The following is a 26529-nucleotide window of genomic DNA, read 5'->3' on the forward strand; positions in this document are numbered from 1 at the left end:
TTGCATTTAATGAAAAATGTAATCATCGCACCAGTCCACCTTATTATAACATGGATATAAATCCGCAGAAATTACTGAGATTTTCTTTACTAATGATAAAGTAGCTTAAGCTATGAAAGAAAACTTAAATACCGTACATCCTTCTTTGTAATAGTACCTAAGCTGGTTACATGTGGGCACCCCTCCCTTTTATAAGCACAACAGCAGCAGAGTATCCAGCCTTACCTTACTGAGAACCCCACAGAGCTCAACAGGCTGTCCGAACTCCGTGTCCAGATCTTCCTCTGAGCCCGAAGAGTTCCAGCTCTGATTATCCGACATTTAGCTGGCCAGTCTCCTCAAAACAAAGTACAAAAAAGTAAGAAATAAATAATAATAATAATAATAATAAACTATGCCGCGAAAAACGGGCGTCACTTCTCACATTGAAAGTCAGGTGAAAATAAAGGAGCGCGCACTTAAAATCTAATCCAGCATCGGGAATAAGGTGGTTAAATCGATAAGGCGAGAAATAAAACTGCCCATTTAAACGATACTAACACACTGCACCAATGACAACAAATAACTGGTCAATCAGACAAGGCAGGACAAAAAGAAGCACCGCGTATGCACGCTTGGCTGAAGGGAAAACACTGAAACATGAGATCCGCACTGGTACCGCCTTGACAGACCTCTGAGTTAATGAGCTCGATGTTAGGGGAGGTGACGAAACTGACCTAAACAGACGCCATTTTCTTCTACGTCCTTCTCTCCTATCTAATTGGTTGTCTGTAATGCTCTGTGTTGACGATGTCTGTTGTTCTTTGTTTTGTTTTTTTATCTGTGGGCTGAAAGAGTTATATGGCAAGGTATGGATTATTGTCAGACGGTGGTCTTGTTGTTTTTGTAAATTATGACGTATAATCAAGCGCGACGCGTCGCCAGAAAATGACGAGAACGCTTTTTCACCGCGGATAAAACTGATCACTTGACCTTAAACCTGTATAATGTAGATATGGCATAAAACAACTAAAAGTTAAAACTATAGATTGAGATGCATTATTTGATTTTCTAGTATTTATTTTATTATAAACTAATCTGATATAACGGTATTTAGTGGTATTTTGTAATATTGTTTGTTCACTTGGAGAATACGAATTGAGACTGGGTATTTTGGGTTCCAAGCCTGTAGCCGTACTATAAATTTAGAAAATGCATGTTATAAAGTATTCAACTTAATTAGTCCATTATTTCCAGTGTTACTCCCCGTAATATAACGAAAATGTATGTGATTCATAGTCAAAATTTTAGAAGTGTGGCTGGAATTATTATTTAATACCTTACAATTTCAGAACTACGAAAAATAGTTCAATTAATACAGTTAGAGCGCTTTGTTATGCTCTCCTAGTAGGATATTCTCCAAACAGGTGATACATGTATGACAGGATTCAAGTATACTGTGTTACATATACTGTATATATAATATATATACTGATCATGTTTTAGCAGTGGCTCTGATCCTGTACCGTAAGGCATGTGTACATAACAAGTAACATTTCCTTAATCTTCTCAGTATTGATCTTGGCTGAATAACATACAATATTTTGTTCACTGTTAATGTCAGACTGAAACAAGTTCATTTACTCTGTATTATACTGTAGTCCAGGGGTGAAGTGGTAAACTTTGGGAGGGTTAGAGATTTTTTTCTTTTCTTCTTTCTTATATTGTATACGGAGAATGCTGCAATATCTGTAGTATATTTTACTATAGCTCCTGGTGCTTTTCTCAAGCAGCAAAGAGCACTAGACAGAGGTACAGTATGCATGGAATGTCCATTACTTTGCACTCAAATACGGCGGGCAATTTAAAGACCCGTGTCTTTGGAACATGGGAGGAAATGGAAGGATCTGGAGGAATCTTGCACGACATGGGGAGACTGAAAATTCTACACACCAAAAGATTATGTTTAACTTTACTGATCGCAGGAGGGAATTCTGGGAAGTAGCAATAATACTCACTGAGCCACCATACCTCTCTTTTTGCTGCAACGCATTTTAAAATAAAGCTTACCTGTGCTGCTTGTGTAAAATGTCACTTATAATCAATGCCCCTGCAGTAACCTCTTATGTATTTAATGTGTCGTTGATTGCGGAGCCTATCCCATTTGGTAGAATGTAGTCTGGGGTGTTAAAATAAGCAGGATTTCTCCGTTAGCTGAGTTAACTTAAGATAGAAGTGATGATTGTCCAGTAAGACTTTAAGTAAGGAGCGTTCCTATTGCACAATCATAACTTCTATCTTAACCCAGCTAACTGAGAAATCCTGGTATCACTCTAGTGGGGATGCCAAGCTTGTACATAGTTGTCACATTCATAGGTGCATTAAATTGATATCCTAGGTTGCTCCACGCTCGCAGATTTGCATACGGTCTGAGGGTTGTGCTTTGTGGCGTCACGAGGGCTGTGCCGTTTGCTTGGGGGCGTGTCTATTCGCGAAATCCCGGAAGTACTAATGTTGGCGCGTGTTGGGGAGAAACAGCAGCGAAACGGCCAACATGATTTCAATCTCCAAAAAGAAAGAGAGATCCGACGGATTGGTGTGCTACTTAGATTGTATTTCAGATCTGAAATGCTTCTCTCCAGCACTTCGAGTGTGACAGTTTGTCTCTAGCTAAAGGATCATACCTGACGTGTTTCGTATTTATTTTACAGGCTGCTGTATTCTCTGACTTTGTCAGATAGCATGCTAAGTGGGTTACATTGGCCAATTAATTGAATTCTGTTCATCAAATGCTGCGAATTTATGAAACGTAGCATACGATGCATCTCCTTGATTATATAGGTAGTACGAGGGAAATATAGACACTTTGTGGTTTAAGTTGTGCTGACGAGAAAGCCAAAACTGTCTGCCTATTCAACATTAGCAGGTACTCTTGCCTATTTTATTGTATATATTTTTAGAGAAACGTCTGTTTAGCACTGACAAAGAAAATAATGTGGTTCCATCACACAGTAGTTCACCTAGAATCGGCCTGTGGAAAAAGTGACAGCATGGAAGCGAAAAACACAGCCGCTACTTTCGGGAGCGGTTTCCTGTCCAGAATGGCTCTTAATGACAACAAAGCTGGTATGGAGGGATTAGACCGGGACAAAATCAACAAGATTATCCTGGAGGCGTCCAAGGTAAATGAGGGATAAGTAAAAAAAAATATATAAAATCTCAAAAGCTCTTGCAATACTGAGCATGATACTCAAACTGGATTGCTAACTAGCTAACCCCAAATAGGCAACGTTTATACTGTACATTATACTTTCAATAAAACCATCTGTTATGCAGCTAATACAAACCTCATTAATTATTTCGAAAACTTTTCTGAATATCTTGAGGGTAAACCTGTTTAATACAACAGAAGACAGCGTACTGCAGCTGTTAATATTAATATTTATATATGTTTCAACGTCTCGTGTATCTTTACTAGTCATACAATCTTGCATAATTTACCCGTTAAGTAAGAATCTTTGTCATTCTGGCTTCTTTTGGTAATGTGATTTAAATAGCATATCTTGGAAGAAAATATTCGTAAATCTGTGTACAAGTGATAAAGGTATGGGAATAGGCGAATGTCACGTGACTGGCGTCGTGTTACAATGTGAAGCATACGTGATAAATTATTTGTCTCATATATTGTGTCAAACACTGTTAAACTTGTCCATCACACTGCCTTACTAGTCCAGTATCAGTGTCACTGCTTTAAATGAAAATATTTGTGTGTGTAAATGCTTGGTTTGTGGTTAAATAATGGAGTAAAACTTATAGGAAAATTGTCAAAAGGGATTTATAACAACTCTGAAAACTGACTATATAACTGTACATTCCTTTGGTTTGTTTTCATTTAACCAAAAGCTGAGATCCTCCTGTTAACTGAAATGCCATGACTAAAAAGCACCAAGAATCTGTTTTCGACCGGCTGTTTTTCTCTCATTTTGAGTGCGTAGGGCATTTCTCTATAGCCACTAAGTACGGCTACTGCTGCACTGTATCAGAGGATCATTAAGCAGCTATTAAAAGTGTCTTCCAGGGCTCCAGGTTTTATGAAAACGAGCTGAAGAAGGAACAGCAGGTGAACCAGCGCATTGGGAGGATGATGAAGCAGACGGCTCAGATTACAGAGCAGCAACTCCAGAGTGCCCAGACACAGGTGACACGTCCTGCTTCAGATTTACAGTGCAAACTTCCAGCCTGTTTCAGATTTATTTATGCCGAAGCTGGTTAATCTCTCATAGCTACCCTGGGGTCAAATTGACCCCAAATGCACATGTAAGGTGACTTTTCATAGTGACAGTTATGGTAGGAGCGTGTAAGAGTTAAATGCACACGGAGAACTAAGGTGGGCCTGCTAAAAACATTCAGGTAGACAAGCTGACAGCTGCACTGGAAAGGGGTCGGGAGTTGGGTCGAGTCATCGTGCATGTGGATATGGACGCATTCTATGCTGCTGTGGAGATGAGGGATCGGCCTGAGCTGAAGGATAAACCAATGGCAGTAGGTTCCTGGAGTATGCTGGTAAGCTGCCGCTCCTCGCCCAATTCACACGGGCCTCTCCGGTATATTTAAGCAAAATTTAAAGTTTTTAGTCTTCCACTGTGTTTTAACTTCTTATATTTGTTCTTGATGATGTTTTTGCTGTTTTGACATTTTTTCCCGTGTTGATGTTTCTGTGTAATGTGTCTCTTTCTGATTTTCTTTTTAGTCAACTTCCAATTATCATGCAAGGAAGTTTGGAGTTCGTGCAGCAATGCCTGGTTTTATAGCAAAAAAGCTTTGCCCAAACCTGATTATTGTCCCCCTCAACTTTGAGAAGTACAGAGCAGTGAGCTTAGAGGTACTGACTTGATTTTTTTTTCTTCAAAAAAGTCGTGAGTGTAAGATATAACCACATAGGTGTTACAACAAATCACATTTTTAAAGAGATTTATTCTTTTTTTTTTACTGCTGCCTCACCACCCCCACCACCAAGGTACGCGAGATCTTTGCAGAATACGACGAGAACTTTCTGCCCATGAGTCTGGATGAGGCATACCTGGACATCACCGATCACCTGGTGCAGAGACTGAGCTGGCCGGACTCCATGAGGACACACCACCTGCGTTCAGCAGGTGCCGAGTAGCGAATGCTGTCTGCCTCGCGGTGATTTTCACTTAGGAGAATGGAGGCCGTGACACGAGTAGGCGCTGTGCCAGCGGACTGCAGTTAGCCTTTAGCACTTCAGTGCGTTTTGCTTAAAGTTCACCAGGCAGTGTAAAAGTTGTTTACAAGAGAGTAAGCAATATTTTTTTTTTCACTCTGATAATATTCTTTTATGTGTTGAACCTAATTCATATTTGTTTTGTTTGCAGTCCTGGATGAAAAATAACACCACCAATAATTAAAATCTTGCCAGAAAAGGCTTGTGTAAAATAAATTTACGTGTCATGACCTTTTTACCCGTTTTCCATTAACTTTTAATGTTGACTTTTCTTCCTGTTTGCCTCATTTAACATGGTTGGTGAGTGATTATTGTTTTCTGTGTAATGTGCCTCTCTTTCTGCGAAGGCGATGGGGAAAGGAAGGAGCAACCAGCACCCGATGATCTGTCCCCGGTTCTGTTTGAGGACAGTCCCACTGCATCAGCCAGCCCCTGTGATGCACTAGGCGCTGTCGTGTTTGGGATGAGCGCCGAAGAGGCGGTGCGAGAGATGCGCTTCCGGATTGAGCAGAAGACGGCGCTGACAGCCAGTGCAGGTGAGGCTGTGCTACCCTCTCGTGGTCAGTCAGACCCTTATTTCCCTTACTTGGGGAGTCTATACTTTTTACTACTTGGATTGGGGACTGGAGCCTATCCCAAGAGGCATATGGCACCAGGCAGGGGTACAACCCAGAAGGGATGTCAGTCCATCATAGGGCTCACACACTGACAAAACCCTGTACTGTGGGAAATTTAGAGACGCAAATTAGTCTAGCTGCATGTCTTTGGACTCTGGGAGGAAATCAGACTCGGATGAAGCTGGTGAGACACAGAGAGAACTTGCACCCTACATACACAGAGCAGAGGTGGGATTAGAACCCATACCCTGGTGGTGTGAGGCAACAGTGCTGGCCAACATACCACCCTTGTTTTTTTTTCTTTTATCTTTTTTAAGGCATTGCCCCAAATATGATGCTGGCAAAGGTTTGCAGTGACAAGAACAAACCAAACGGCCAGTACAGGATCCCAGCCGAGCGGCAGACAGTGATGGACTTCATCCAGGATCTCCCCATACGCAAGGTGGGCTCCTATCAACAGCAGGATGACTGAAGGAAAGCAGGGCTGAGATCAGACCTGAGGCCCTTAACATGTTGTCGCAAGACTTGGATTAAGCTATTATACTAAAGGAAATGGGTCAGAATTGATTAAAGTCAGTTGGAAAGATTGATAGATTTTAATAAATAGGTAGAGAAGTAACTTCTGTTCAAAATATAGAATTTTTGATTGAAGTTAGCAGTAACTGAATATGTACATAGGTTTTGCCAAAGATTTTGAACAGGTAATGCTGTATTATGCAACTAGTTATGCATTAAGAATCTTTATATACTTTATTTGCCTCTGTTTGTTTAATCGTGCTGCCTTTATTAGAATATGCCTGAAAATCCAATACAGTTTTTGACATGCACCGCTAAAACGTGGATCAAGGGACAGCTTCTTAAGGGCGTTCTACGTAAAGCTGTATTATTAATGATACGTGTCTTTTTGTTGCAGGTGCCAGGTATTGGAAAGGTGACCGAGAAGATGCTGAGTGCTCTGGAAATCACCACTTGTGCCGAGCTCCGTCAGAAAGGGGCTCTGCTCTCCCTGCTTTTTTCCGACACTTCATGGCATCATTTCCTGCAGATCTCATTAGGCCTGGGATCCACAAATGTCGAAAGGTACTTAATTTATAAACTATATAATCTGTTAGATACCACAGTGATGCAGTCTGGTAAACGTCATGAATCTCTGATCCTATTCATTTTGAAAGCTACTGTCAAGTCTGTGTGTGGTCCACTGGAATATTTTTCTGTCTCTTTCCTGAAAATAAATGTAAATATTTTCACACCTTCAACAAAAGGTGTGTCCAATGTTTTTCAATAGGAAAGTGAATATTTACAATCCATAGAGGTTCCCATACAAGTTCCCTGAAAGTTTAGGAAAGATTCCTGTTGTCTATTGGAAACTGATGCATGATTGCTGCCAATGTTATAATCACTTTTTCAGTCAAGTTAGATAGCAAGGCCTATATGTGAAATTGCATGTACTCTAGATGCAATAGGCCTCATACTTGACTTGCTAAGTAATTGATAATAGTGATCAAATTGTCACTAAAATAACTCACATCCAGTAATTGCAGTTTTCCATGTATTATTTATTAGTATTATTTAAAGATTCCTTTAGGTATTGAAGGTCACACTAAATACAGCTTAATCTTTCAAAATAGATAGAATTACTTTCTCTGCCATCTTGATGTAACATTTATACTGCAGTTGTTTACAATTGCTGTAGATGCCTTTAGCGGTCCCCAAGCAGTTTTACTATTCTCTTGTCTATCCACTCCCCCTTGCCCTTCTGCTTTGTGCATACACACCCCCCCCCCAAGCTGCAAATTAGTCAAACATTAATCAGACACCAAGCACCACTCCCACAACATTCACAAATCTGTTTTTGAATAGGTCACTTGTGAAAATTGCACATTAATTTGCTCTTACTATTACGCGTTACTAGACTTCACACTGCAGATTGCAGTGGGGAAATCTGATTGCCAAGGTAGTGGGAGAGCCAGATAAGGTAACTGGTATCTCACACCCCCATCTGGATTGTCTTTCTAAGTTCTACACAGATTTAGGAGCTAAACCTTTTTCAAATTTTCCCTTCCAGGGATGGTGAGAGAAAAAGCATGAGCACAGAAAGGTAAATGTTGTGTTTATTTTTCCTTGATTTTCAGAGAATTAACAGCAACCACTGAAAATCCATCTATTTTCCAAAACGCTTATCCTACTGGGTCGGGGGGGGTCCGGAGCCTATCCCGGAAGCAATGGGCATGAGGGAACAACCCAGGATGGGGGGCCAGCCCATCACAGGGCACACTCACACACCATTCTTTTGCATATACACTCCTATGGGCAATTTAGCAAATCCAATTAGTCTCGGCATGTTTTTGGACTGTGGGGGGAAACCGGAGTACCCAGAGGAAACCCCACGACGACATGGGGAGAACATGCAAACTCCACACACATGTAACCCAGGCAGAGACTCGAACCCGGGTCCCAGAGGTGTGAGGCAACAGTGCTAACTACTGCACCACCATGCCGCCCCCCACTGAAAATAAGTTATATTTTAATTCGAAACCCTGTGGTAACTATATTTACGTTGACAAAAATGTTCCAATTACTTCCATGAAATTGACAGACATTTCAATTGCACTGTTCTTGTCCAATAAATATTATGTATTTTGCAATTTTGCAGTGTTTTCACGTGGTTGGCTTTTCGTATCCATATAAAACATACATTTCCTTATGATTTGGTTTCTTGTTAAAAGAGACCTGTATCATAAAGCTGGATAACTTGTCAGATTTAAAGTATCCCAGATTAAATGGACTTTATCCTCATTCACTTACATTTCACATAGACTACTTTAAATCCAACAAGTTACCTGGCTAAACAAGAAATCCTGCTTTGTGACACACTATTTATTTGTGTACTGAGTATATATTTGCTCAGACAAGAAATACAACTTAACATTAGAACATATGCAAATTAAAGAGTAACACATGAAAACTAACAAGAATTTCTTCTGTTCTCCAAAAACATATCATCTTGTTGGGTGACTAGAAGATCACTGCTTCGGCTCCCAAACCTCTGCTCAGGCGCATCCCAGCCATTCTATGTCTTCATTAAATTTCACCACCAGCCATCTTAACTAATTCGTTTACAAAGTCAATGAGGTATTGATTAGCAATACAAGGTGCAGTAATGGTTGAGGTAAAACTTACATGGTTGTATTAGATTGTCGCTGTAAATATCGTTGTGCCTGTACATTTTACATAGTTTTACAGTGTGTTCCCACTTACATAAGGGTAAGATTTTCGACGAACCATCAGGGCATTTTTTCTTTTAGAAATGTCTTTGTGCTCTGATTTCACTCCTCCTACAGGATACTTTGTAGGCATCTTATGTTTGCCCATTTTTTGCTTTTCCCCTGTTTTTATTTCCTAATCTTCTAATATCTGCCAGGAGATGGAATATTTTGTGATTACTGGAAGACTCTGCTGTAAATTCCATTCTGGATGAGTGATAAAGCTTCTGAAATTAAATATATGGTTATTTTGTAGGAAAACATCATCTGTGCTGTGTTTATCTCTTTTCCCTCCTTATCTGGGTGTTTCAATATTGCCCCCTACAGGACATTTGCTGAGATGAGCGATGCAGAGGAACAGTACGGTTTATGCCGTGGGCTCTGTAGAGACCTGTCCCAGGAATTGCAGAAGGAGGGCCTGAAGGTACAGTGCTACCTCTTCTGCTGTTTTATGTAATATCATCGGATATTACATAAAACAATATTACATATTTTTATTGTATATTTTGTTCCTTATTCTACTTATTTGCTCTAGTATCTTTACTTTTTAGATTTTTTTAGTTGTATGTTTAATTTGCTTATGTCATGACACCACCTGCATCAAAAGAAATTCCTTGTACGTCTCTGTACTTGGCAAATAAAATTTTCAGATTCAGGTATTTCTTGGTGTTCATTTGTTTGCTATTTTTTTGCAGCAGGGCAGGAGAAAATGCTCATGAGAAGAGTCATTAATATGGTTGCCACTTCATGTCACTATCCTACAAAGCCTTAGTATTACCAGTGCTTTCTCCGATCTATAAGTATTTTTCAATATTCATTAGCGATATGTTAAACATATTTAATTAACAGCATGCACAGAACAGTGATCCAGCCAGTGTTATTCTCTCTGTCATTTTGTTCTCTAATCCAGGGTTTCCCAACCCATTCCTCGGGGAACCCCGGACAGTCCACGTTTTTGCTCCCTCCCAGCTCCCAGCCAATCAGGAACACCGAATACCTGGTACAGGTAGGCTGAGAACTGAGAGGAAGCAAAAACCTGAACTTTCCAGTGTTCCCCAAGGACTGGGTTAGGAAACACTGCTCTAATCAATACATGGAATGAACCTCATGCATCTTTCAAACCCAGGCCTTTCGTGTGCATTGGTCGTATTGGCTGGTTCTCACTCCAGTTTCCATCTCATAAGTAAGTTTTTTTTGAGGCTGGATTCAACTACTTTAGCATTATAGGACAGGTGAGAGGAACATGCTACACTGCAGTGACCCTGTATGCTGGTGTAATGGGTGAAACAACAGAGGCCTTATCCCTTTCATGCTTCCTTCTTTTTCAGGGCAAAACTGTGACCGTGAAGTTGAAGAATGTTAACTTTGAGGTGAAGACCAGAGCTTTGACCCTGTCATCCGTGGTATCCACAGAGGAGGAGATCTTTGCTGCCGCTAAAGATCTCCTGAAGGTTGAGATTGACCATGTTAGCCCCCATCCTCTCAAGCTGAGGCTTATGGGTAAATTCACTTTGTTTACTCAATGGGCATTCTGCTGGGTGAGTCCCATACATCATTAAATACCCTGTAAACGAGGCAGCAGTTTCTTATGAGTTTTTTTCCCCTTCCGGTAGGTGTTCGGGTGTCTGGGTTTGTCAGCACAGATGACAGGAAACCCCTTCAGAAGAGCATCATCAGCTTTCTACGTACAGGCCAGTCAGAATCAGGAGGAGCTACTCCACACATAAGCCTTGAACATGGGGTCACTAATGTCAGTCCAGAAAAGGCTTCCAATCTGATGCATCCAGACACAGTGTGCAGTCAGCAGGCAGCCACTCTTCATTTGGCTGAGCAGCTCAGTACTGGCCAGATGAAACAGGAAGTATCGAAGCCAGAATCGGGGCCTAAGAGAAACCCGGAGTCTTTCTTCCAGAGGGCACACAGGCTCCGTGTACAGGCTAAGCAGGAGGAATTCCCAGGCGTTAGTGATACTGGTCATGTCTTACTGAATCCAATAAGGACAGAGTGCTTCACGTGTCCTGTGTGCTTCAGGGAGCAGGAAAGCACAGATCTGGCGATGTTTAACAGACATGTGGACAAGTGCCTTAGTGGGTCCTCCATAGCGCCCGGGGAGAAAGATGGCAGTGTAGATGCTGTGGGGAACTGTGTCTGGGAAGGAGAAGGGAGCTGGCAGGTACATCTGAATAATGCAAGCCAAGACATCACTGATCAAAGGAAGGGCAGCAACAAACTGCATGGAGCCTCGGGGCCGAAGAGCACGCGTCTGCAAGCCATTTCAGATAGAAAGCCTGTCGGACCCGCTGCCCCTGGTGGACTGCTATTTAAGCAAACAGAAAAAAATGAACCCAGCCTCTGTGTTCCTGGCCCTTCAGGTTCTGACTTCCAGAATTCAAGCAGGCGTTCCACCGCTTGTGACACCATTGTTACTGATTTTCATGGTTGCTATGGAGATGACGACAGGACTTTTCCTGGTGGAGAGACTCCTGCTGAGGCAGCGTGTTTGGATCCCCAAAACCCGAATCTCGTCTGCCCTGTCTGCAGCGTGCCGCAAGATACCACCGACCTCGTCCTCTTCAATCGTCACGTGGACGTTTGTCTTAGCCAGGGTATCCTGCAGGAGCTTGGCCAACACGTAGCAGTGAGCAATCCCAGCAGTCCATCATGCACCAAAGTCAAAGGTCAGCATCTCCCCTTAGATCACTGGATTTTAATTTTATAATGATCTTGCTTGTTAGTTCATACACATTTTCTCTGAAGTTAAAGCGAGTCAAGATTCTCATAGTGGTTTTGCGGGGCAACAGAAAATCAGTAAATCCCCTTGGAATAGACAAATGAAGATAAAAATGTCACTTATGATCAAAGGTTGTATTGCTTTCTGTATGTCAATGGTAAAATTTTCTTTCTGTACTGTAGAGTTTTGATAAATGCAAAATGAAGCTGCACTTTATAAGTTTACCAGCAGGGGGTGCTTCTCCTATTGGTTTGAATTTTTTAACCTTTTTTGTCCTTAATGTTTATTGCAAATTAAAATGCAGCTTGGTGGCTTTATTTAATCAGCAGGTTAGACAAGTGAAAAGTGTGGGAAACCAAGGGAGACTTTAAAATTGTTTCCAGGGAATCGCAAACTTTTATTTTCATTGAAATTCAGGATTTCCCAGAGAATTCCCAAGATCTGACAGCACATCAAGAGCTTCTGACTCAAGAGGCAAACACAAACGGTACGGCATGTTTACCTCATAAGCATTTATTTCCGGTTTTGTATGAGTGGATTCCTTTTTTTATACTAAATCAAATACTACAGTCCAATACTGGTGTTTCACGTACTGTATGTTGGATCAGTGAATGTCTGCAGAGGTTCCGCTTAACACTTGCTTACTTAACAGAAATTGGAGATACAATGATGCGTGTTTGGCCCATTCTCTTTCCTCCTCCTAGGGAGGGGTCACCGCCCCCACCTGCTCCCCATAAGAGAGCCAAAGCTGTGGGTTCCCTGAACACTATTGACAGGTTCTTCAGGTAAAGTTTGTGGGAAACAGCGATTGGAAAATCAAGAGGATACTCAGCACCCATCGCCCTACATCCTGGTCTCCACATACCGTATCACTGAGGGAAGCAGCATATGTAGACATGTTGGATTCCCACCTAATTCAACCAGCAAACCACAGCAATGATTGTCTTTTCCACTGTGCAGTGAGAAATGAACTATTGACAGTTAGAATGTACACTAGATCACTTTATGACATTATTTATTCCCTTGAAATTATCATTATTATTGCTACAAAATCAAAATGTATGTTTTTCTGTATCAAACTACAATTTTATATAGTAGTTTAGACAGAAGTTATCAGGCAAGCTTTCTTTCACGGTGCTTGTGTAGGAATTATGCTTGTGCTGACCTGTGTATTGGAGCTTTACCTTGGTAGTCTTGCTGTATCTTGGTTTGTAAAATGAATTGAGGGATGCTGTCTTAATAGTTCTGTGCTTTTCTCTTGATGGATTCAGTATAATTTCATGTCTTATTAGTGCTTTAATATTTTGAATGCCTAGGTTTTAGATATGTGTACTTTTACTGCAGTAAAATATTGTTATTGCAGTAAAAATAAAAAATGGGAAAACCTGCTTTCTGTGAAATGTATTCAATAAAAACACTCGACTCCAATAAAAATGAAATGTATGTAAAATATTCTTTATGTGCTAAATCTATAACTCAGTACATCAGTAAATTACATATTGCAATGTGATTTTAGGAAATTGCCTAACTGTTAATGCGTAAACTATCAACCAGAGTATTGACTAAATTTGTTTACTATGTTGTAATTTACATAAATACTGTTATCTTGTCATTGTGTAATGAGGATGCGTTTACCATTAATATGATTGCAAGTAGTTAGTTTTTATGGTGTGTATGATGACCTGGGGATAAACAAAATTGATTGTAACTTTGGAAGCATTTGATGCATTATTTGAATTAAAAATTTCCGAACGTAAGAGGGTAAAACACCCCACATTTCCCCCTCACCTGTACTTCTGAGCCAAATCATGTAGTTGGTCAAGGAACGAGTTTCACAAGGGTGTGGGCAAGTAATTACCCGGTTGCCTCTAAAATCAACAAAGGACTCCTTAAACTTCCTTTACATCTAAGAAACCACAGAGTAGTGTGCTTGCAGTGAGTCACAATGGACAAAGCTTTGGCTTTCAAAGATCGAATTCTGAACAAGGAAAACCTGAATCCCAAAACCTGGATAAAAGCAGAGAATATTAAAGGTTTTAAAGACTTTATACTGCAGAAAGAATCAGAAGAGACAGATGGACAAAATTTTGATGATGAAAATATGCGTAAGTACATCTGCAATTCAAGCACAATATGTATAATACCAATTAGCATCTGTTTTCTGACATAACAATAGCTGTAGGCATTGTGTCTCGTTTCTCTACCGAGTTCTCTTGCATAATTGAATACAGCACTCTAGCTGTGCACATTGACCAAATATATAGAAACATAAAGGCACATTTTATTTCAATGTTACTGCAGGGGAATGTATGTTGTGAGATGTATGAACATGGCATTATTTCATAAATAATGAGGTCTTTTAAGATGGCACACCCATAAGGTGTGAGAAGAATTCCTGCTTTATAAGGACACCAGTGTTTGCCTAAGGCTGACCCTGCGGCACTGGCTGCTTCTGCTCCGCTGATCATTTTATATCCTCTGCATGAAAGTCTTATGTGTGCCTTTTGTTGACCTATACCTTACAATGACAAAAGCTTATAAAATATTCAAATCTTATTTTACCAGGTATTTTACCATTATACTTTTATGAAAGAATACCCTAGCATTGCTAAATGGTTTCACCAGAATGTAGCTCATTCCTAATGTTAATCATTAGCTTTACAGTTCCGGAAGGTGTTGCAGCCTTTTTTGATGGGCTGAGTGTAGGTACAGTATGGAGGCTGGTCACATTGTACAAAACATTCGTGATCATTCCTGTGTTTATGACAAGTGTACCATCTAATCTTAGCTATTTGCTTAACATGGGAAGTATTTTATTGACATTCACCTTTATCTCCTTAGTTTAGCTTCACTCTGATAACAGGTCAAAAGTATTATGTGATTTGTCTTTTCATGTCTGGGCAGTGCTGGATTCCGAAAAGGCTTATATGGAAGCTGCAAAGAAGAATGATGTACACACAATGAAGCTCCTTGGCAAGAGTGTCAATGTCAATGCAAAGAATGTCGTGAGTATCCCCCAGAGGTCTGAGAAGTGCAGTGTTAGTGTGTGCAACGAAGGCATTCATAGTGCTGGTGCAAAAACAGTAAAGGATTGCATGTTGCCTCAGCACGATCGAACCGCACTACACTACGCTGTGGCTGGGAAAAACCAGGAAGCGGTGGAACTCTTGCTTCAGAGAAGAGCCAAGTTAGATGTACAAGACAAGGTGAGGGCCATGTTGCTTTCAGTTGAATAATATGTTTCTCAGAAGCCCTCATGAACAGCAATGTAATATATCTTAATTAAGTATATGCAGATGGTGAATTTGATTCAATGGAATAACTTTGAGTTGAGCACTGGGTGGGGGGGGGGGTGGGTGAGGTCTCTACCTATTTTATCTATTTAAGGGGGTCCAGGAGGTTGTATTAGCTGGTTTTGATTACTACCATAATTTACGCCCACTTCTGAATTGGTGAATTGGTTTTAATGCCCCTTTCTATACTGTGGACACAAGTTTTTATAGACACACAGACACCTATTTGTCCTTTCCTACTATTCAATTCCTGCAAAGACAGGAAATGATTTGATATTCATCCCTAACAGCATGGAGTGACCGCAGCTCACTTGGCTGCCTGGTTTGGGAGTCTGGCTATTCTTAAGCTGCTTATACAGGCTGGGGCCGACCAGAAAACTGAGAACCAGGTACAACCACTGAGCTGAATTCCCTAATACACAAAATGCCTTTATTTCACAAAAAAACAAAGCTCATATTATGCACACTACAGTATATACAGTAAATTCAACCTTAGTGCCACCTGAAGAACTGTTAAATGTTCAATGCAGGATAGATCAGAAACAGGCTGTTAAGATGTCATGTCAAAATACGTTATGAATTCATTCGAATCTTCTAGTGTTTGATTTTGATTTTCAACTGTGTCTCTAGGAAGGAATGACCATTATGCATTGTGCTGCCATCAATAATCACACCGACATTGTGACATACATTGTAAATGACTTGCAGATGAAAGAACTGGATAAAGAGGACCAGGTAAAGAAACAATCGCTCTTACATGTTTTAGATTCAGGCTAGAAGTTAGCCATTTCTCATGGTGCACCCTGGAGTGAAGAGACCCACAGGACCAGCCTTGTTCTTGTCTCTCAGTCAGGGAAGCGGGCTTTCTCCCGCGCAGCTGAGCATGGCTGCGTGCCGATGATGGAGTTGCTGCTGGAGGAGCCGTTCAGTATGGCCACCATGCAGGAAGATCAGGTTCATCCCACCCAAGGGATTAAGGGTCTTTTTAAGATTGTTTAAAAATCCAACTGTTTTCTTGTTCTGATACTGCTGCAATAACTGTGTGACATTCCTACAATTATTCCTTCATAACATTACACCTATAATACAGCTTCCACTGTTACTACTGAAGTGTTACTACTTAATCCATTATACCACTCTTACTATTATCGAAGCGATATCCGTAACATAAAATGACAATTAACATAATGACATATGAAACATAATGATGATGAAATAGCACATTTCATGCATATTGCAAAACTTACCTAGACTATACTGTACAGTTACAGTCTGAAAAATTAGTTTAATCCAAATTAAATTTTGAAGAAAGGAGACTCACAGAAAGTATCAGCCATCCATGGTGCAATAAAAGTATCATGAAAATGTTTTTCTTTAAAGAACTTAAGGATTACGAATACTGCTACTATTTTTATGAAGCTGAAAGATATTCTATTATCGCTACTAATATTATAGTACTAATAGCTAATGCCATTACAGCTATAACAAGTTTATCTTTGTCAGTGAAAAGTTCTATTATAATTATATTACATTTTTGTTAGTCTTTTTGATAACACTTCACTTTAGGGGGCACAAGTAACCACGTAACTCAGTAACTACTCAAGTACAAACCATAAACAAATAAAGTAAGTGCATGAAATACTTGAACTGTTATGACTGATAAATGATGAACGAACATGGGATCAGTGTGTAACTAACAGTTTCTGGTTAATTCATAGAACGGCAACACCCCTTTGCACCTTGCAGCAAAAAATGGACACCTGAATGCTATTCAGCTCCTACTTCAGAATTTTGACAACCGCAATGAGGTCAATAAGGTAGGGTCACTGGCAGAGGTGGAGATTTCAGGTCCAGAAAGTACAAATCCAGACCAGGATTTTGTTTCAACCAACCAGTTGAATACTCTGTGACTGTGACTCTTTATGCTCAACTGGTTGGTTGAAACAAAATCCTGCTCTGGATTTGTACATTTGGACCTCAAATCTCCACCTCTGGTCGCTGCATTGGCAATATTGCCAGCCGTGGTAGTACCATCATTCTTCTGGCCTTTCATACGTTTGCCTGTTCTAAGACAGATCCTCAAAGCATTTTTAACGTAACATATTTGGTGTGTTACATTCTAGGTAACTTATGTTCCTCAGATGAGGAAGTTGCCTTGTGTTTTTTATTGCATTTGTTTGAACACCTTAGTGCCTGTTTGATCATGTGTTACTGACCACGCCCATTCCTTCAAGGCAGGAGAGACATCACTGTACCTGGCTGCAAACGGTGCTTATGAGGACTGTGTCCAAGCACTGTTAGAAGCTGACTGTGACCCTAATATCGTTACTACCGTATGTGTTACTTTCTTACAGACCCTTCGGTCTTCTCAGTGTAACAGTTTATTACCAAAAGGAATCTTGGGATGAGTTCTAGCTTAAAACATAGTATGTTCTTGAAATAAGGTGTAAATCTAGCACCTGAAAAGTGCCTCTTTCGCTGTGATTAGTAATAAGTAATAAATCCTGTTTACCATGGTACCATCTTGTAACAGAACAAGCTGATGGTGAAATCTGTTTGATGTGTTGTTTTTCTTCTGTGAAATCGCACTGTTTATGACACCCTGGTTCCCCTGAGGACAAGAAAAATGGAAACTAGTGATACTGAACTGCTTCTTAAATTAAGTTCCATGGCTTCCAGCAGTAAAACTCAGGACGAGAGCATGATGGTGTTAATTACGAGTGCCTGTGTGGTGATAGAGCATCAAATCCTGTGGAATAAATGGAGTAGAACTACTTCTCAATCGTGCTTCATAAAGCAGTAAGATCTGCACCAGATGCTCTGTATGTTACTGATATGGCTCTTTGCAACTTGTTCAAAGAGAAAAAGCATTTTATAGGGCTGTGTAGCTGTTTTTTATCAAAGCCACAGTGGGACTCATATAATGCTAGCTTGAATGAGACTGACTATTCTTGCCAGGCTAAGAATGCCGCTTTGCATCCCGTGGCAGAAAAGGGGTACACGTCCCTGGTCAAGCTCCTCACGGATAATGGTGCCGACATGAATTTGCAGAATCAGGTGAGGAAGTCTGGGAAATGTGTGAAAGAATGTGTTCTTAATTTCACCTTCATTAAAAGCCACAGCGTAGCTGAATGAACCGCCTATCCATTCTCATTTGGTCGACACAAGAAACGCTATTAGTGTCTCTGTGAAAAGACTCCCTGTTAAGCTAAACTGCTAATACGTTTCGATCTCCTTTTCAGCATCTACAGGCTCCCTTTCACCTGGCAGTGAAGAACTGCCATATTCCTGTCATCCACACACTCCTGAAGGCCGGCTGTGACACTGACGTCACCGACCATGTGTGTGACATCACAGTGAAAACCACAGGGAACAATAATTGTCTAGCCATTGTGCTCCCCCAGAAGCTTGAAATAAGACGTTCAGCTGCCAATTTTTTGCTTTCTCAGACAGAAACAGGAGTTTTCCTTGGTGTTATATTTGCTCCTCTTCCTGTATCGCCTATGTTGCATTATGTTTCAGTTATTTCCGGAAATATGTAAATCTTTGCTCAGATCCTATCTTTAAGTTACCAAAATGGGCAGGAGACATTTCCCTGTTTTTTCTTCAGAGGGGACAAACCGCACTTCATATTGCAGCAGAGCTGGGAAAGACTGATGTTGTGGAGATGATTCTGAAAGCTGATACAGACCTATCTCTCCGGGACAAGGTAACCAGAACTACTGGCATATAGACAATCGGTCCCTTGTTCTAAAGAACCTCATAGATCTATATCGAAACGGCAGATTATTTGCAGACAAATCCCCCGATGCCTGTCATCAGTATTCATTAAAAGCTCAAAGCAGGATGGAAGATGCCAGGCGATTCACATCTCTGAAAGTAACAGACACAGCAAACAATCTGTTTAATGTGGATTGATCACCTGTTGATCACATTGACAATTGACGGGAAGAAAGAAGACATCAAAAATATAGTGTCGGCTCACGGTGACCAATGCTTGGATTGTCATGTGAAATAAATAACTCTGAACCTTAGAGTGTTAATGTTCACCTGACATCATTATTCTCCTTCCCAGAATGAAGGAAATGGTTCTGCATATGAAATGATACAGGTTTTATATTGGTTTCTATGTGTTAGAAATTGTGCAGTAGTTGTTTAAAAAAATCTGCATTTAAAGTAGGTTCTTTATAATCCTTATAAGCCAGTCCGGTACTGGGCTTTAAAATTCAGTAAAAATTCAAAATGTATTTTCTTAAAATATTATGCATTTTTGGGTGCCATTTAACTTTAATGACCCCTGCTCAACATGAGTTAGTTTAATATATGCACAACTTCATGCTTTTCATTATGTATTTTTTCTAAACTTGTGCCATCTACTGGACAAAATTGTAACAACAATGTACGGGCTCAGAGGCAGAGCACCTTCCCAATTGAAGCATATAACACTGCTAATTTGACTTTGAAGTAACAGAAACAAATAACAGAAACAAGCTATTGTCAGTCGCAGTTTTCCAGAGAATTTTGCTGAGAGCATCTATAGCCAAAGTAAAAAGTGAGACTGCCACTATTTGCGGCTTTACGTGGCGAAGGCCAGTCTGCTGGAAGTCTCTCTCATTCTCTCTCCATTCGCGCAGCAAGAAAAGACGCCGCTGGGAGTGGCAGCCAGGGGCAACATGGTCATCATTGTGGATATGATCATTAAAGCAGAAAGATATTTTGCGTGGAAAAAGGTGAGCCAGTGTGATTCACTCAGCTCTTACTACAGTATAAAACAGTGTCTCCAAATCTGATTTTCGGGGGCCTACAGTCAGTCTACGTTTTACCAGGAGCTGGGAGGGAGCAAAAATATGGACCAACAGTCGGTCTGCAAGGACCGGACTGGGAAACATGGCTCTAAAGTGATTTCTCAAGAAATACAAGGCAAGGTGGCCAAACCTGAATCCAGGGGACTCCCCGTTTATTGTAATATTTGCTCCAGCCAGCGTGTGAAGTAAGCGTAATTGGAGCCGTCTGGACCCAAGAACAATGACTGCTGTGCAACATTAGCCACCTTTGGCAGGGAAACCCAACAAATGGAAACTGACGTGCCTCCCGCTGGGGGTGTAGACAGCTGGCTTCCTGTTCCTCATTATCACTGTGTTGTGATGCCTACTATTGGCTGGCACCTACATCGATGATTCAGGCAAATACAGCTTCCCTGCATGTGTGTTATGTTACTCAATGGGGACCACGACTACAGGATAGTCTTTCTGTCTTTGACCCTCCAATCCATTGACTAACGGTGGCAACCCTTGGTGGTAATTATAATAACGATAGTTGTTATTATTGTTGTCGCATTTACTTAAGATGTGCAGTTAGGCAAAACATAATCTCTGAATTGCCTGTAGTGTGTGATGTGTTGGTGTTTGTGGCCTGAGATGGTCTAGCATCACATGCCAGGTGATCTCCAGCCTTTTGCTTGGATTTCCTCCAGGTCCTTGAGATCCTGTACTGGATCAATGAAAAATGATAATGATTTTTAATTATGTTTTTGAAAAGGTCATTGATACCTAGTAATGTCTTTGTGTGACCTGCCTAAGCCTTCTGTTTCACTGCTTGGCTACAGGATGGGTGCCCTTTCTCAGGAAATGACTAGATTTGATTACCCTTTCAGGCAAATGTGGAATTTAATGAAACCCTTCACAACGACTTTCCACTGACATTCAAATTAGACCACAGTGCAGAAACCAAGCAGATCCGTGCTACCATCTGGAATTTGGGCTACCACCTGCTGAAACCAAATGACTGGAAGAAACTTGCACAGCACTGGGATTTCACTGGCCCACAGATTGCAGCCATAGAAGAGCAGTGGACAGGTGATATATCACATGAACTTTAAAGGATAAGGCAAAGTATTCAAAGAAATCTTCAAGTTTAGGAGAGGAGAAATTAAATATGTCCATCTTGTCATTTACTTACTGTGCAACTCTCTATCCTACCTGGCTTCTGACGAGCCACACCTGTTCCTGATATGTTCCTGAGATCCGAAGCCAGGTAGGATAGAAAACCTACTGGATCAACCACAAAGAACAGTTTCTCACACACAAAAACCAGTATGAACCACAAACCTACTGGATCAACCACAAAGAACAGTTTCTCACACAGAAAAACCAGTATGAACCACAAACCTACTGGATCAACCACAAAGAACAGTTTCTCACACACAAAAACCAGTATGAACCACAAACCTACTGGATCAACCACAAAGAACAGTTTCTCACACACAAAAACCAGCATGAACCACAAATCCTACTGGATCAACAACAAAATTAAAAGTCGTGTAATAGATTTTCAGATAAACTCTGGCTCGAATGTTTCGCCTGAAGTCTTTTCCTGTGATGCATTCTTTATAACATTCTTATGCACATCACCAGGCCTGAAGAGCTACCAGGAACATGGCAACCGGATGATGTTGATTTGGCTACATGGAGTCTGTATGACAGGCAAGAATGCAACCAAAGAGCTTCATGAGAGTCTACTTTCTACAGGATACACAAGTATCGCAGGTACCCTGGCTGTCATTTCGTTGGTTTGGTTCCTTTTTTTTTGGGGGGGGGGGGACTCACTCACAATTTATGCTTAGTTTAATTTACAGTGCATATTAATAATGATGCCTTGTTGATCCCTGTGGGGGAATTCTCTTTGCTGATGCTGGAGTCAAACCAGCAGCCTTCCGCTCACAGGCATAGAGGCTTAGCCCATGGAACCAAACACCACCCCTGCATGACCAGTATTACAACTATTTGGACATTTTTTAAATCCTTTTTTTAACTGCCCTGTTCTTTGTGGACAATGTTGAAAAATTATAAAGTATATATTGTTTTGGATAGTGTCAGTGACAAACAGGAAAACTCCAACCATCTCCAACGAAATCGCTCTTGCTGACCAGTGCTTTGTCAGCATTCATTATTGAATTACTGAGTCGCTGAAACAGGACGTGTATGCAAGAACAAATCCTACATTCTGGCAAGAGACCCATCATGGTTAACAGTTGCTCTTATACCAGTGTCCAGATCATAAGGATCATTTATGGGCTTTGCAGGAAAAGAGCTGAAGTCATAAATGAAAAATTATCACTATTGAACTTGTGGTTAGTATGTGAACTGGGAAAATCTTCATCTTTTCACTGCTGGTCAGGGCCAATGAAAGAGCTTTGTAATGATTTAAATCACAAACTGTGAACAGTTCTGAGCACTTATCTCTTGCTTTAATTCCCATTGTGTCTACTGTACCATCTTCCTGGTAAACATTTTTATGACATAGCATGATGTCAGGTGGTCATATTTCATGCATGCTTAGTGGCTTATATACTTATGTTTTATTGTCCAGCACACATTTTCATAGCTTGCAGGTTACATGTCCATTAACATATATAGTGTGTTGACTGAGTTATGTTATGTTTTCAGTATTAGATGTTTCCAGTCTGGCGTTGTCTGTGTAAATCATGTGTCTTTTTTTACAGACAAAATAAGGGCAGACACAAATGGGAAGGAGACGAGAAAATGTTCGGTCTCATAACATCAACAACATATGACAGCATAGACCACCTGACGCCAACACCAGTCATATGGGATTTTCTGGATTTGCTTCAATAGCAGCATTTGTTTTTCAGGGAAAATATCTGATCATTAAAATATGCAAAACAGTAAGTAGGTGTTCTTCTCCTGGAATTGTGTATGTGTACAATCTGTCCTTGGAGAAAATGATCAGTGGAACAGAAAAATGAATTTTTATTATCCTACCACTTTTTAATTAGACTTACTGTAGACAGACAAACCTATTACATGCATCATCAATGGAAAAGGACATATGAGGAGATGAGAAGTTCTAATACTTGCCATACAAGAATCAATTAGCTTTTGACTTTCATTTTTGACTAGGTTACTATTGAAAGGATACAGTTATCCGCCTAATTGTGATTCTGATCCTTTTTAATGAAGAGAAACTACAGGAGCTCGGTTTTGTGAAAGTCCTTCCACCCTTTCTTTGCAGCTACCAAAAAGCCCTGTTTAGGGCATTTGTTTATAATCAGCTTTGAGATTAATTATTACAATCAGCAAATTGGACAAAAGTCCAACTGACCTCTGAGCAACTGGCTGAGAACCTGGATTTAATACGTCAGTTGGCAGAAGTGGACACTGACCCCCCTTCATTGGTGCACCCCTAACCCACCATTCAATTCTATGTTTGTCATTGTAAGCACAATATTAAGAAGATACTTTTGTACTAGTGATGTAGTAAGTTACTACCTCAGTATTTTCTATGTTTCACTCCTTAGCCTTATCTCTGACGCAGTGTGAGAAAAAATGTTGTTGTGAAATGGCCAACAGGAATGAAATTAAGTACCAAGAGAAGACCAAACAGCTCTTCTAGTTTAAACTATATTTCTGAATCATTATAAAGTATGGTTATATACATTTTTTATGATTTGCCTCACACAACTATATCTGTAAGCATAGTGGTGGCAATGTCATTGATAATCATGCAGCAGACATGTCTGATGTAGAATATAGTATGTAATAGAGTAAAATCCCGTTACAGTGGACTCATTTATAACGGAATATCGTCTATAACGGACGAGGTCCGATGATCCCAGCCGTGCGCTTTTAAGAACATGCAGAAAAAGCATGTTACTGTATATAGCGGACTCGCGTATAACGGAATTTCGCTTATAACGGACAAACAATTTGGTCCCCTGGGCTGCTTTTAGCTGTAGTTTTGTTCGCTATAATGGACTTGCAGGCTCCGCCTACAAGGCGCGTGGCATGCCGGTGATATCCAGCTGTAGTTTTGTTCGCTATAACGGACATGCAGGAAAAGATGTCTGAAAATGCTGGTTTTATTGTTTCACAGTATATGGGGAAAAAGAAAATAGTGGTTAACTACACACATACATGAAGTGATTTTATTATCTTTATATTTAAGATCTGATGTAAATGCAGGCATTTTTGTTGTTGATTAAAAAAGTTGTGCTAGTTGCTTTTATTCCAGCGTTTTTGATTCTTTGCCACAGTATATTCACTAAGGAAAATATCAACCCATTTTATTTTAATATGAATGCAAATTAAGTGAAATAAAAGAAGCTGGTATGGTAAACCACTTAAAGGACTACTGTAATACTGTAGTGTAACATCACAAAACCTAGCCATGTGTCTTTGAGTAAACCCTCACATTTTTTTTTTGGTTTTGCCACATTCTGATGTAGGAAACCTGCCAGTGGTTCTCTTGCGCTAAATCAAGTTCCAAGGGATTAGGAAACCTGCCAGTGGGGCTCCAGTGCTAAATGCAGTTCCAAGGCATAAGGAAACCTACCACTGGTGCTCCAGTGCTAAATCCAGTTTCAAGGCATAAGGAAACCTACCACTGGTGCTCCAGTGCTAAATCAAAGTTCCAAGTTACCCAGCCCTTCGTTGATGCAGGGCATGTCACATTCATGGAATCTTGGAACCTTGCTGACCTTGGCAGTCAACTCAGAACCACACACATCCACTGGGTCTGAGAACTCATTTGATCATAAACACTGTTTTTAGTCAGTTTCTTTTTCCAGCCATCTATTAATGCAAAGTACAGTGCAACTCAGCCATCACTCTTCCTTTCTTACCTTTTCAACCAGTAGTTTTGTTCCTTGTGTACTTTATACCTTGTGAAGGATCCTTGAATCCTCTCTTATATCAGAAGTGCAAATGTTTTGGAATCTCTCCAGACTTTGTCCTTTTGGTAATATAATATTTTTTCATTGGGCCCATAATCTCTAGTGTCACCCCGCTCCTGAATGCCACTGACTCTCAAATTCGTATTTTTCATGAAGCATGACCATTTTTCTTCTTCAGTTTTCCCACTTTGTTTTCTGCCATTTCATTTATTTTTCATCACATCCTCCATCTGCTTGCTGATACATTCTAAGGTGTCAGCAAATGCTTGATGGATTTTCATTAATAGTTGTTTCTCTCTTTTAAGGAATGCCTGAATTCTTTGCACGATTTTACAGTGCATGTTTTCCTTTTTCTCATTAATTTTTGCAGCATCAATTCACTCACTATAGGACTATCAGTGTTCAGCTTGTATTTTTGTTAGTATTGAGTTCATGGTGCTTCAGGTAAATGTACCATATTCCTATCAGATTAAGATTCAATGTCCAAAGATTTCCTAGGATAACTATGTACAGTATCACAGCATGAGTATCCTCGCTTGACGCCATCTTTGTCTGCTCATTCCATTTTACAGATGCTAAATATAGGCATCAAAATAACAATTAAAAGATTGCAGTTAAACTCAATAAGAATAATTTTTCGTTTTGGCCAATTTTGCATGGAAATCCAGAGAGGACATGCATCATCGTTATTTTTTTCTTATCTCAGAACTCAAGTTATCTCAACTTATTTGTCTTGTGATCTTGAGATAAAGTTGTTGTCTTGAGTTCACAGGTTAATCTTATCGTGATCTTATGGCTATACATCGTCAACATGGGCATCACATTTGATTTTATTTTGATCATAGACTGTTACAGTACAAGCAGACATATTCATCACTTGAGAAAAAGAGGACCAACTAAATCAGGGCTTTACATTGATTTTCCAGTAAAAGGGAACATGACTATGAGATAACAGTGAGCTGTTAAAGAATTGTAACTTTCATGAATAATTGAGAGGACATAATTACAAAATGCTAGGTAATGATTACTTTCATGTATAACTGAGAGGTCATAGTTATGGACTGCTAGGTAATAATTACTACTTACTAGATCTCTACTAGGTAATGATTACTTTCATGTATAACTGAGAGGTCATAGTTATGGACTGCTAGATAATAATTACTACTTACTAAATCTCTACTAGGTAATGATTACTTTCATGTATAACTGAGAAGTCATAGTTATGGACTGCTAGGTAATAATTACTACTTGCTAGATCTCTACTAGATAGTTGCATACATTTTGGGTAAGACTGATTATACTTTGTTATAAGTTTGAAACGGAGTTTATTCATCAGCATAGTCCTGTGTGTTGATGCTGTGGCACAGAAAAATAAGTTGTGATTTTGAGAAAAAAAACATTGATAAGTGTCCTATTTGGACCTCTGTTATTTTGAAAACTAGCAGTTGTTAAATGTTAAGTTTACATCGTAAGTTTACTGAGCTAGGCTGTTTTACTAGTAAACCAACTTGGCCTCCTTTCTCCTTGTTCCATACCTGGACTGCATTCCTCAAGTCATTCTGCTGACTGTCAAAATCGCCCCTATCTACGTTCTGACCATGAACAGCCCTTGTGTCTTGGCAAACATTTTAGAGACAAACACAGGCAGTATTGCAAGCATTTTCTATCCCAGTATGAAGAAAACAGAAATTTTGTTTGCAAACCTAATAA

The 26529-nt window shown here is 40.1% G+C and overlaps 3 protein-coding genes across 12 annotated transcripts in view; 2 read left to right on the forward strand and 1 right to left on the reverse strand.

Moving 5' to 3' along the window:
- LOC125722783 (ceramide transfer protein) overlaps positions 1–856 on the reverse strand; it is a 44228-nt gene extending 43372 nt beyond the window's left edge. The window contains exons 1-2 of one of the 4 annotated variants that reach the window (XM_048998997.1): positions 717–856; positions 226–334 (exon numbers count right to left, since the gene is read on the reverse strand). In XM_048998997.1, the coding sequence (XP_048854954.1) occupies positions 226–321 (96 nt within the window). In that variant the 5' untranslated portion in view covers positions 322–334; positions 717–856. Of the gene's footprint in view, positions 1–225; positions 666–716 lie in introns of those variants that run through there. The other 3 variants (XM_048998996.1, XM_048998992.1, XM_048998998.1) reach the window with 3 other exon arrangements.
- polk (polymerase (DNA directed) kappa) lies at positions 729–13543 on the forward strand. Of its 4 annotated transcripts, XM_048998939.1 has the most exons (15): positions 1554–2905; positions 2992–3161; positions 4058–4177; positions 4390–4542; positions 4730–4861; positions 4997–5135; positions 5572–5760; positions 6159–6283; positions 6755–6921; positions 7907–7939; positions 9432–9528; positions 10433–10604; positions 10718–11782; positions 12253–12322; positions 12540–13543. In XM_048998939.1, the coding sequence occupies exons 2-15, from the start codon at positions 3030–3032 to the stop codon at positions 12622–12624; spliced, it is 2679 nt and encodes an 892-aa protein (XP_048854896.1). In that variant the 5' UTR covers positions 1554–2905; positions 2992–3029; the 3' UTR covers positions 12625–13543. The 4 variants fall into 4 exon arrangements, with proteins under 4 accessions (XP_048854897.1, XP_048854896.1, XP_048854899.1 ...); XM_048998940.1 differs by lacking the exons at positions 1554–2905; positions 2992–3161 and adding an exon at positions 729–848; XM_048998942.1 differs by lacking the exon at positions 1554–2905 and having other exon boundaries at positions 2916–3161; positions 4048–4177.
- A 204-nt stretch (positions 13544–13747) lies between these two features.
- Positions 13748–24222, forward strand: ankdd1b (ankyrin repeat and death domain containing 1B). Of its 4 annotated transcripts, XR_007386626.1 has the most exons (16): positions 13748–13940; positions 14740–14840; positions 14943–15041; positions 15419–15517; positions 15759–15863; positions 15978–16082; positions 16847–16945; positions 17363–17461; positions 18087–18185; positions 18371–18469; positions 18739–18837; positions 19763–19858; positions 20782–20983; positions 21542–21673; positions 22630–22812; positions 23160–24222. XR_007386626.1 is itself a non-coding variant. In XM_048998999.1 (15 exons), exons 1-15 carry the CDS (start codon positions 13781–13783, stop codon positions 22683–22685), a joined length of 1650 nt encoding a protein of 549 aa, XP_048854956.1. In that variant the 5' UTR covers positions 13748–13780; the 3' UTR covers positions 22686–23136. The 4 variants fall into 4 exon arrangements, 2 of the variants coding, with proteins under 2 accessions (XP_048854956.1, XP_048854961.1); XM_048998999.1 differs by lacking the exon at positions 23160–24222 and having other exon boundaries at positions 22630–23136; XR_007386627.1 differs by lacking the exons at positions 22630–22812; positions 23160–24222 and having other exon boundaries at positions 20840–20983.
- The last annotated feature ends 2307 nt before the right edge of the window (positions 24223–26529 follow it).

This window comes from Brienomyrus brachyistius, chromosome 2 (assembly GCF_023856365.1).
Source record: "Brienomyrus brachyistius isolate T26 chromosome 2, BBRACH_0.4, whole genome shotgun sequence".
NCBI classification, from domain to species: Eukaryota; Metazoa; Chordata; class Actinopteri; order Osteoglossiformes; family Mormyridae; genus Brienomyrus; species Brienomyrus brachyistius.

Excerpts from the sequence above, each read along its gene's own strand:
- polk (XM_048998938.1), top strand. The coding sequence starts at position 2,973 with ATGTGGTTCCATCACACAGTAGTTCACCTAGAATCGGCCTGTGGAAAA. Across the intron at positions 7,940-9,431 it reads AAAAGCATGAGCACAGAAAG|GACATTTGCTGAGATGAGCG; the intron begins GTAAATGTTGTG and ends TGCCCCCTACAG. Across the intron at positions 9,529-10,432 it reads TGCAGAAGGAGGGCCTGAAG|GGCAAAACTGTGACCGTGAA; the intron begins GTACAGTGCTAC and ends CTTCTTTTTCAG.
- ankdd1b (XM_048998999.1), top strand. The coding sequence starts at position 13,781 with ATGGACAAAGCTTTGGCTTTCAAAGATCGAATTCTGAACAAGGAAAAC. Across the intron at positions 17,462-18,086 it reads ACCCTAATATCGTTACTACC|GCTAAGAATGCCGCTTTGCA; the intron begins GTATGTGTTACT and ends TATTCTTGCCAG. Across the intron at positions 18,838-19,762 it reads ACCTATCTCTCCGGGACAAG|CAAGAAAAGACGCCGCTGGG; the intron begins GTAACCAGAACT and ends CCATTCGCGCAG.